This window comes from Tachypleus tridentatus, chromosome 11 (genome assembly GCF_004210375.1).
Source record: "Tachypleus tridentatus isolate NWPU-2018 chromosome 11, ASM421037v1, whole genome shotgun sequence".
Classification (NCBI taxonomy): Eukaryota; Metazoa; Arthropoda; class Merostomata; order Xiphosura; family Limulidae; genus Tachypleus; species Tachypleus tridentatus.
Window position 1 is genome coordinate 24,636,619 of NC_134835.1, and position 12,244 is coordinate 24,648,862.

The 12,244-nt window shown below is 34.8% G+C and overlaps 1 protein-coding gene across 1 annotated transcript; it reads left to right on the top strand.

Moving 5' to 3' along the window:
- Positions 1-1,074: 1,074 nt before the first annotated feature.
- Positions 1,075-10,128, top strand: LOC143231449 (protein madd-4-like). The gene is made up of 7 exons (XM_076465987.1): positions 1,075-1,208; positions 1,755-2,679; positions 3,215-3,762; positions 4,291-4,455; positions 5,945-6,127; positions 7,589-7,736; positions 9,608-10,128. Exons 1-7 carry the CDS (start codon positions 1,101-1,103, stop codon positions 9,718-9,720), a joined length of 2,190 nt encoding a protein of 729 aa, XP_076322102.1. The 5' UTR covers positions 1,075-1,100; the 3' UTR covers positions 9,721-10,128.
- The last annotated feature ends 2,116 nt before the right edge of the window (positions 10,129-12,244 follow it).

Sequence of the window (12,244 nt, forward strand, 5' to 3'; positions counted from 1 at the left end):
TGTATGATCTTTACTTTATCTTGTAATGTTAACAAACACAACACAGTTCACTCTGTACAGGTACAGTGAGATATTCCATTGTACGATCTTTACTTTATCTTGTAATATTAACAAACACAATACAGTTCACTCTGTACAGGTACAGTGAGATATTCCATTGTATGATCTTTACTTTATCTTGTAATATTAACAAACACAATACAGTTCACTCTGTACACGTACAGTGAGATATTCCATTGTATGATCTTTAATTTATCTTGTAATATTAACAAACACAATACAGTTCACTATGTACCGATACAGTGAGATATTCCATTGTATGATCTTTTCTTTATCTTGTAATATTAACAAGCACAACACAGTTCACTCTGTACAGGTACAGTGAGATATTCCATTGTATGATCTTTACTTTATCTTGTAATATTAACAAACACAACACAGTTCACTCTGTACAGGTACAGTGAGATATTCCATTGTATGATCTTTAGTTTATCTTGTAATATTAACAAACACAATACAGTTCACTATGTACCGATACAGTGAGATATTCCATTGTATGATCTTTAATTTATCTTGTAATATTAACAAACACAATACAGTTCACTATGTACCGATACAGTGAGATATTCCATTGTATGATCTTTTCTTTATCTTGTAATATTAACAAGCACAACACAGTTCACTCTGTACAGGTACAGTGAGATATTCCATTGTATGATCTTTACTTTATCTTGTAATATTAACAAACACAACACAGTTCACTCTGTACAGGTACAGTGAGATATTCCATTGTATGATCTTTAGTTTATCTTGTAATATTAACAAACACAATACAGTTCACTCTGTACAGGTACAGAGAGATATTTCACGGTATGACCCTTGCTTTCTGTTTCTATAAAATATAATTGACTTGAATATGAAATAACTTTTAATTTTTTTATACCCAGAATAAACCAATATTTATGTAATTTGTTCATGATAATTTTATTTTTAATAGATGGAACCTGACAGAGTTCTCACCATGTTCTAAACGTTGTGGTGGAGGAATCCAGTACCGACAAGTACAATGTATCCACCAGCTGGGACAGGAACCAAGAAATATGAAAGTTCTTCATAACAGCTTCTGTCCGCAGCCTTCACCACCATCCCACCAGTACTGTAATGTTATTGACTGCCAACCTATGTGGCAGGTTGGGGTATGGAATAAGGTAAATCACATATTGATTTCACATATCATATAAATATGCTATATTTTCAAAGTTGTAAGATGACATGGAAAAGCCTGAGAAATGTCAAGATATAAAATGTGCCACGTTTACTTTGATATGTATTCTGAGGGATTATAAAGTGTTAAGTCGCCCAGTTTATTATAATGTGTCAATACAATAGACATAAGTTCAGAATCAGACATAGACCGTTTGGGAAATGTTTAAACAAGTGTTTTAAATAAATGATTTAACTAAAAATCAGTTTCATTGATCGACAAAAGTTCATGTTATTGAAGGAAATGCAAGAGAACGTTATTTTTGTTTTAAATCACGAGAAACCCAAACTTTATAAGTAAAGATGTGACGAGGAATCCAACTTTTATAAGTAAAGTGTTGAATCAACAATTGGGATAGAATAGTCTGGGTTTTATATGCTGGCTTCATCTGTAATTCGAACATTCTTTATATTTTACTTTTAACAGTGTAAAAAAAACAACTAAAGAATTACAGTTTAGATTCTCGTCTACTTTATTATTTTATTTTTAGTGTTCTAAGAAATGTGGCGGCGGAATAAGAACCAGGAAAGTGAAGTGCGTGAAACTGACCCCTTTTGGACACACGGTAAGCCAGCCCTGGTCACAATGTAGCGTGAAAAGACCTCTAAAACAGAAAAGTTGCGGGGTCAAGTTTTGTCAGAAAATGGATAAAAGCAGCACCCTTAGACCACCGTATATCAGGATGTCAAAACAGGATTATATTCAGGAAAAGCCATACCAAAACGTTAAACTGGATGTCGGAGGTCGAGCTCTTCTTTTTGAAAGAACGACTGTTAAAATCAGATGTCCAGTTCGAGGGTTCAACAGATCGCTGATTCGCTGGCAGAAGGGACAAACATTATTATCAGAAGATGGAAAGTACCAACTTGGTCGAAGAGGGACACTAAAAGTGAAAAACCTTTCCAGTGTGGACGCTGGTCAGTACACATGCAGGGCTGGACCAGCAAGGGCTGACACAATCATAGTTGTGAAACCGATTCCTTTAGATAATTTAAACGAGGACTTAAAAAATGAAAGACATAATATACTGAAAAATAAAACATATCCCCAAATCAAAGTTACACAACAAACCTATGTTCAAAGATATCCCAAACATAAGGTTAAGTTGAAGATTGGTGGCTATGCCAGACTTTACCCGGGGTCAGATGTCGAAATTCGCTGTCCAGTTTACGGTTATGACAGATCGATGATACAATGGTATAAATGGAATAGAAGGTTAAGACAGAATAAGAAATACAATATTTCACACACTGGAACCATCACTATTAAGTCACTGGCTATTGAAGACAGTGGTAACTACACCTGTATGGCCAGCTCCACCAAAGCTGACATGATTATATCTGTTAAACCAAATTCCCTTTCAAACTATCCTTTCGATGTGGACCGGACAGTGGAACGGCCGGAGATCTCTTCAGGTACTAATAAATCTGATATTAAATGACATTAAAAAAACAACTGTTATACTGGCGTGTGTACGTCCTTAAAGAAAAATAAAGTTTTATATTTCAAACATGTATGTTTAATGGAACGTAGAAACCGTATTTTTGTATTAGCAAGTACAGTTTTTATCCTGAAAATACTAGAACTTCAAGGCTTTAAAATTGGAATATTTAAATGTTCATATGGAAGAAACATGTACTTTTATTTTGTGCTTTAAGGATCTTACTGAAGTTCGGCATGGCCACGTGGTTTGGGCATTTGAATCGTAATCTGAGGGTCGCAGATTCGAATTCCCGTCACACCAAATATGCTCACCCTTTCAGCTGTGAGGACGTTATACTGTACTGGTTAATCCCACTGTTTGTTGGTAAAAGAGTAGCCCAATAGTTGGCGGTGACTAGCTGCCTTTCCTCCAGTTTTATACTGCTAAATTAGGGAAGGTTAGTTTATCGTATAACTTTGTAAATACAAAGAAAACAAAGAAGGATTTTATTATTTCTTTCAATTTAGAAAACAAAAGTGATAACCCGGAGAAGTATGGTCAGGAGAACAGAGGTCGTGGGGCTTCGTTAGCAGTGGTAGATAATGTCAAAGGTATTTTTAGCTTCAGGCCTCGAGTTGACAAGCCAGATGCGAGACCGTTGGTCAGCTTATTTCCTGATGAAAGGTTATATTCGGGAACACTGAGTTCAAAAAATCCTTTCAAGCCTCTCTCTTTTGCTAACTTTTCTGCTGTTTCTAAGAATCCAGCAGAAACCAGTGGATTGAGCACGAGGAAACATCATGGTGGTCAGTCGAGTTATAACAAAGAGATTCTGTGGAAAACTGTACAAGAACACAATATGACGTCATCTGGTCAGACAGACAATCATACCTTTCCTCAGTTACAGCGTTTGTTGGCAAACTTGTCCAAAGAGATGAAAACTTTCAAGGGAGATTCTGACCGACGTTTACTTCCTGAAGATATGAATCAAAGCTGGTCAGAAACGCTGAACTTTGAATGGTTTTTTACTCCATGGTCCACATGTTCAAGGTCTTGTGGAGAAAAGGCATTCCAGGTTTGTTGTTTTGATTTTCAACCTCACTGTCACAGATCGAACAAACTTCGTTGTGAAAAATCGCCAGTGCTTCTTTAGTATATATCAATACGTTTTAAAGCTAACCTTAAAACCATTTCTATAATAACCTAAGCAATCCTTTTAAAGTAATAAAACATGTTAAATTTATGTAGATTGCTTTGATTGTTTGAGAGGAAAACTACACTGGGATATCTGTTGCATACACAGCGGGGAACCAAACCCCGGATTTTAGCATTGTAATCTGTAAACTTACTAATGTCCCACCAAAACCAACGTATAATAACTAAACCACACTTATAAATCTTAAATGCACTATTTATATTAACTTTTGATATTTAAAACTTAGAATTTTATCTCATGCTTCATTTATCAGCAGATGAACCAAAATATGATATACATATAAGCTATTTTTAGACAGTTTTAAACCATTTAAATGGTGTGGTTGTAGTAACATACTTCGCTTAGTGTCATGCGAACTGAAATTTATGAAACCGACTTTTTTCATAGACTCGTTCAAGCCAATGTCTGTTAAAAATTGAAGATAAAGGAGATAGTGACCCAAGAATTGTTGACCACAAGCTTTGTATAAACGCTGGACTCGAACCTCCGACTTACATCAGATACTGTGATGTGCCCGTGTGTCCCCGTTGGAAAACAGGAACTTGGTCACAGGTAAATTAATTATTACTTTATGTGTTTTTTTTTTAATAAATACAAGTCAGTGAAATCCCTAAAGATGTAACATTCCGTCATTCTGACCCATTGTTGGACATCACGTAATGAAAAACAAATGAGCTGCATTCTTTCCTCTTTCTGACTCATTGTTGGACATCACGTAATGAAAAACAAATGAGCTGCATTCTTTCCTCATTCTGACTCATTGTTGGACATCACGTAATGAAAAACAAATGAGCTGCATTCTTTCCTCTTTCTGACTCATTGTTGGTCATCACGTAATGAAAAACAAATGAGCTGCATTCTTTCCTCTTTATGACTCATTGTTGGACATCACGTAATGAAAAACAAATGAGCTGCATTCTTTCCTCATTCTGACTCATTGTTGGACATCACGTAATGAAAAACAAGTGAGCTGCATTCTTTCCTCTTTCTGACTCATTGTTGGACATCACGTAATGAAAAACAAATGAGCTGCATTCTTTCCTCATTCTGACCCATTGTTGGACATCACGTAATGAAAAACAAATGAGCTGCATTCTTTCCTCTTTCTGTCTCATTGTTGGACATCACGTAATGAAAAACAAATGAGCTGCATTCTTTCCTCATTCTGACCCATTGTTGGACATCACGTAATGAAAAACAAATGAGCTGCATTATTTCCTCTTTATGACTCATTGTTGGACATCACGTAATGAAAAACAAATGAGCTGCATTCTTTCCTCATTCTGACCCATTGTTGGACATCACGTAATGAAAACAAATGAGCTGCATTCTTTCCTCATTCTGACCCATTGTTGGACATCACGTAATGAAAAACAAATGAGCTGCATTCTTTCCTTATTCTGACTCATTGTTGGACATCACGTAATGAAAACAAATGAGCTGCATTCTTTCCTCTTTCTGACGCATTGTTGGACATCACGTAATGAAAACAAATGAGCTGCGTTCTTTTCTCATTCTGACCCTTTGATCCTCGTCACACCAAACATGTTCACTCCGTGGGGACGTTTTAATGTGCCGATCTATCCCACTATTTCTTAAACAAGATTAGCCCAAGAGTTGGCGGTGTGTGGTTATAACTAGTTGTCTTCCTTCTATTTTTATATTGCTAAATTAGCGATGGCTAGCGCAGATAGCCTTCGTGTAGTTCTGCGGGAAATTGAAGAAAACAAACAAACAAATTGGCCCTTTGTTGGAAATGAAATAACAAAAACACCCAAAACAGTATTACCATTCCAGTTTACATTTTGTTAAATAATTTGGCTAACTGGCAAATTTCTAATGTTTCTATCTTCTGATATTATATCTTAAAAAGATAGGCTAATAACTATTACTGTATTGACGTAGATAACTGTTACTAATTTTATTCAGTATAAAAGAAACATGGAAGCAACAAGCATTATATTATGGATTGCATCCAGCTACTTGTTACTAATATTCTAGGTGCATATATTTATCATGTTATCTTTTGGTGGTATTTTAGTGTTCGAACACCAGCTGCAAAACCTTGTATACAGCACAACAAGAAAGAAATGTCAGCTGTTCTTATCCTAACGACACCAAAGTAGCCGAACACTATTGTTCCTCAAATGAAAAACCCATCGATTTCCGGGAATGTTACAATCGCCAATGTATTGGAGTCTGGAAGGCTGGACCTTGGTTGGAGGTTGGTTGGGTAGTTACTTTAATGAGTTATTTAGTTGCAGGCTTTACATAATATATTCTAAAGTTCACATCCACGACTCTCTGTTAAGACTGGGGAACTACCAAGTGCAAAGAAATGCCTCATTAATTATGAATGCCTTAAAATATAGTCGGTACTCAAGAATTATTAATGCCTCATGAATGATAAGAAATAATCAAGACATTATAATGCCTTATACGTAACTAAACGTATTGAAAAAGTGTACATTGCTTGTGAAAGACAGCGAGATATCCAGAAATATTCAAGTCTTATGAAAAATATCGGATAAAGAAAAACGGCGACATCTAGTTAACGGTTTTGTATTTTTTTATAATTTTAATTTTAATATGTGTGAGTTGGACGTTGGGACCTGACAGCGTTGCTCATATCTCTACATATGGGTCCGGCATGGCCAGATTGTTAAGACACTCGACTCGTAATCCGAGGGTTGCGGGTTCGAATCACCGTCACACCAAACATGCTCTTCCTTTCAGTCGTGGGGGCGTTATAAAGTGACGGTCAATCCCACTATTCGTTGGTAAAAGAGTAGCCCAAGAGTTGGTGGTGGGTGGTGATGACTAGTTGTCTTCCCTCTAGTCTTACACTACTAACTTAGGGACGGTTAGCTCCGATGGCCCTCGTGTATCTTTGCACGAAATTAAAAAAACAAACAAACCTTTACGCCTATAATCACCATCATTTTTTACACGCATAGCCTCATGGTCTCAGTTCTGAGGTGAGGTTCCTTCTTTCGTTTGTAGAGATAACATCTACTTAAGAAATTTCGCATTTTTGAAAAATTACAAGCTACAATATTTTAAGTTCACTGAAATACTTTAATCAGACCTGCCGAGTCTGGTCTCTTGACCAGAAGACGAAAACTGGTCAATCGCTGGAAAGGAGCATCGCCCGATATTCCGACAATTTAACGTAAGAGAAATTACTTACGTAGGCCTAAAATTCGTGTAGGTAGTTATATTACTTAAACAGTAGTACGTATAATGTTATATTAGTTTTAGGGTCATAAGAAATATATTTCTATTCATTCCAGAGACCTGTTTGTTTTTGAATTAAGCACAAAGCTACACACCACGGGTATCGAAATCTGGGGGACTCCAGAGACCTCTATTAATGTTACCCATAATTATAGCTTTCTAATCTTTTCAAATATTATGTCAAAATTCTAATAACATTATGCTCACCGTTATTAATATTATTATTGCTATAGAAACAATAATGAGGACAAAGTAACCTTCAGTAGCGCGAAATTCAAAACAAACAAGTAAAGTTTGGAATTAGTGGCGGCAAGTTGTCGGAATGTTTGTCTATCACCCTGAAAAGTGTTCTTTTACGATTAGTTAAATTACCTACTTCCAAGACAGAGAGACATGTTATCAAATAACAGTCGTAAATCTTAAGATAAAACATGTTTTATGTATTTAGTGTATTGCTGGTTGCGAAGAGGTTGGCTTCAAGAACCGCGTGCTCCAGTGTGTGTGGCAACAAACCGAGAGACCAGCGGGCAATTCGTGTAAACTCGAGTCAAAACCCTCAACAATAGAACGCTGTATTGGACCGCCTTGTTTCTCTGGTGAGTAGCTTTTAAATTGTGTGTCTTATTTAAAATACAACCTCTTAATGGTGTTACCTATAACTCGCAGAAGAGACTTTGTAAGTAAAGTATTACTTCCTGTAAGTGTTTACTAAAATTAGACTCTGTTAAACTGTTTCTACGGTGTGTTAGCGTTGTGTTACATTTAGAACTATATTAAATGAACAACTGTTTCTACTATGCGTTAGCATTGTGTTACATTTAGAACTATATTAACTGACAACTGTTTTTACTATGTGTTAGTGTTGTGTTACATTTAGAGTATATTAAATGAACAACTGTTTCTGCGGTGTGTTATTATTGTTCAAAAAGTTAAAGCTATATTAAAAGCAATAACTGTTTGAAGGTATGTCGCTGTTCTTTGACAGTTAGTTGTTTTCTTCCCCTCCCATCGCCCTCTGGTGGCTTTATTGTAAATCTGAGGGCTTATAACGCTACGGGTGGGATTCCGACACTCTGTATGGCCAGTCACAGACAGTAAAATTATGTCATTCTGTGCTTCAAAGTTATACACAATAAACACTTTAATTATGAGGCTTCTTCTTGAGAATCTCAAAAATTGCAAGGCAAACTTACGTTTTTATTAAACATATTATTTCCAAACCCTCAGCACAGTTTAATTTTAATTTTCTCCAATACATGTAGGTACGGGTTGAAGGATAAAATAGTCATTTCTTACTCATCAGGTCATCGTGAAGTCGTATTTTCTCTTGTTGACAATCGTGTCGAGATCAGGGGAGAATTGTTTGTTTTTGGAATTTCGCACAAAGCTACTCGAGGGCTATCTGTGCTAGCCGTCCCTAATTTAGCAGTGTAAGACTAGAGGGAAGGCAGTTAGTCATCACCACCCACCGCCAACTCTTGGGCTACTCTTTACCAACGAATAGTGGGATTGACCGTAACATTATACACCCCCACGGCTGGGAGGGCGAGCATGTTTAGCGCGACGCGGGCGCGAACCCGCGACCCTCGGATTACGAGTCGCACGCCTTACGCGCTAGGCCTTATTCTGTCTAAAGACACTGAAAAGAGACTAGAAGCCAGCCCTGAATTTGCGTGATTTGGAAAGCTGGGTAAAACAGTTTGGTTCCCAATTAAAACCCGTTATTATCCTATGAGTTGGTATTTCTCTATATCTGTTTTAACGTCTGTATATAATGTTCTTATGACCTATTTCTTTAATAGTAGATTTTAACTAAGAGATAAACTACGAGTTCAACTGATTTTTCTTGTGATTTAATAGCAAATTCCACGTGGTTAACTGTTTGTACTTTGTAGACCATAAAATTTCCACGTGGCTAGCTGTTTATACTCTACGATCCACTAACAGTTTCACGTAGTTAACTATTTGTGTTGTATAAAAAATTCACACTAATTAATTACGTCTTACAATAACTTACAGTAATATTAACCAATTATTGTTTAATTAATGTTGAAATAGAAAGGTTTAAAACACTTTACTATATCTTTACACTGATCTATCTTTGTTATTAATCATAAAGCTATGCCATGGGTGATCTGTGCTCTATCCCTCGCGATAGTCGAAACTCAATTTTTAGCGTTATAAGCCCTCTATCTTCTCTTTAAAAACGTTGGTAATAAATAATGGGTAAGTTGATTTTAAATAGTTTTAAAGACATTAGAAAGTAAGAGCTAACTTGCAAGCTGTATTTCCTATATTATTTTGTATATTACTAATACCAGAAACTTACAGGTTATCAAATATTCAAAATCATGATCCAATTTCTTGATAGAGGTTCTTATAAATGTTAAAATTATTTAACGATTTCTGACGTCACAAAAATAAACAACAAGAATTATGTCCGTGCTTGTCTGTTTTTTTATTGCAGGAAATGAATGCATAGACAAGTCCAAACACTGTGGTGTGGTAAAAAGGCTTAAAATGTGTATATTGGTCCATTACACAAACCAGTGTTGTAGCTCGTGTGCACAGCTAGAGTAATAAGAAAACGTGACGTCTCCGGTATTCGGAAAAACGAACATTTTAAATTTAAATAAAATTATTCCTGACGTAATAAAATTACAGATATATTTAATTAAGTTTAAAAAACAAAGTATTGAAATAGGTAAGTAGAATTAATATGCTTTGTATTTCAAGTAATATTAGTATGGCCATACTTATATCTATCAATATATTATATAGATACTGTTAATATTTTAGATAAAATTTGAACTTTTAGGTAACTAGGCTGTATATACAGTATTATGTCCATTGCTGTAGCGTTTATTTTAATGAAGTCGCAGATTCGGAGAACATTTTCTATGCTTCAGGTTTAAGCAGGAACAAACTTTAGAATGTTTCAATGACCACTAAGCCTTCTCAGTGCGTCTCAACATTTTCTGGTATCACTCACTGTTTCTCACACACACACAAAAAAAACAAAACTCGCCCCAGTTCGGAAAAAAGAAACAAAAAGTGTTAAATTAAACTGTAAAATTATTTATTAAAATATTTAAAATATACATCAAATTACAACCAGAATGAATAAAATATACAAAACCCCCGAGTGAATCATTCACCCAGTTGAGAAGTTCTGTCGAAAGTGACTAGGGTCGTATTAGGCCTAACAAATAAGCATAAGCAGTGCTTTTTGTTTTGTTTTTTTTCTTGCTGACGGAATGTACCGGAACGGTGTACCAGTACCTTTTCACGAATGGCCAGCAAATATAAGACATTACACAAAACTCGCTTCTTCTGATAAGATCAAATGATTTTATTTCTGTAACTTGCCGAACATACAGTAATAATCATTAAAATATGTTATTATGATGTAACTTGCCGTACACACAGTAATAATAATTAAAATATGTTAGTAAGTACTATTAAATAAATTAAACTTTGCTATTCTGTTGTTTGTAACATGACAAAGTTCTAACATCATAGGAACTACTTTTTGATTGGGATGAAATAACAACTAGAACTGGAATAACAACTAGAACTGAAATAACAACTAGAAATGGAATAACAACTAGAAATAAAATAACAACTAGAAATGAAATAACAACTAGAACTGGAATAACAACTAGAACTGAAATAACAACTAGAAATGGAATAACAACTAGAAATAAAATAACAACTAGAAATGAAATAACAACTAGAACTGGAATAACAACTAGAACTGAAATAACAACTAGAAATGGAATAACAACTAGAAATGAAATAACAACTAGAAATGGAATAACAACTAGAAATGAAATAACAACTAGAACTGAAATAACAACTAGAAATGGAATAACAACTAGAAATGGAATAACAAATAGAAATGAAATAACAACAAGAAATGGAATAACAACTAGAAATGAAATAACAACTAGAAATGGAATAACAACTAGAAATGAAATAACAAATAGAAATGGAATAACAACTAGAAATGAAATAACAACTAGAACTGGAATAACAACTAGAACTGAAATAACAACTAGAAATGGAATAACAAATAGAAATGAAATAACAACAAGAAATGGAATAACAACTAGAAATGAAATAACAACTAGAAATGGAATAACAACTAGAAATGGAATAACAACTAGAAATGAAATAACAAATAGAAATGGAATAACAACTAGAAATGGAATAACAACTAGAAATGGAATAACAACTAGAAATGAAATAACAACTAGAAATGGAATAACAACTGGAAATGGAATAACAACTAGAAATAGAATAACAACTAGAAATGAAATAACAACTAGAAATGGAATAACAACTAGAAATGAAATAACAACTAGAAATGAAATAACAACTAGAAATGGAATAACAAATAGAAATGAAATAACAAATAGAAATGGAATAACAACTAGAAATGGAATAACAAATAGAAATGGAATAACAACTAGAACTGAAATAACAACTAGAAATGGAATAACAACTAGAAATGAAATAACAACTAGAAATGGAATAACAACTAGAAAAGGTTGTAGAAAATAGATTTTCCGAAACGTTTCACAGAGAAACAACAACAACAATAAAGTAACAATGTTTTGTTTTTTGAATTTCGCGCGAAACTACACGAGGGCTATCTGCGCTAACCGTCCCTAATTTAGCAATGCAAGACTGAAGGGAAGGCAGCTAGTCATCAACACTCACTACCACCAGCTCTTGGGCTACTCTTTTACCAACAAATAGTGGGATTGACTATCACATTATAACGCCCCCACGGCGGAGCATGTTTGGGTGCGACTGGGATTCGAACCCGCGACCCTCGGATTATAAGTTGGCCTTAATACGCTTGGCCATGCCGGGCCAACTAATAATAAGCATTGGTGCAGCTAATGAACCATTTTAAAAATAAGAAGTGAACTATCCATTAAACATTAATTGGTTTTACGAAACTCTTCCCGTGAACATTTCTGTAAATCTTGAAGAAACTTTAAATTAAGATAAAAAAAATGATTCGGTGAAAATCATTGAAAATGTCTTAATTTTGTAATACCAGCTTTAGAAAACTAAAAATGTAATTTTAATT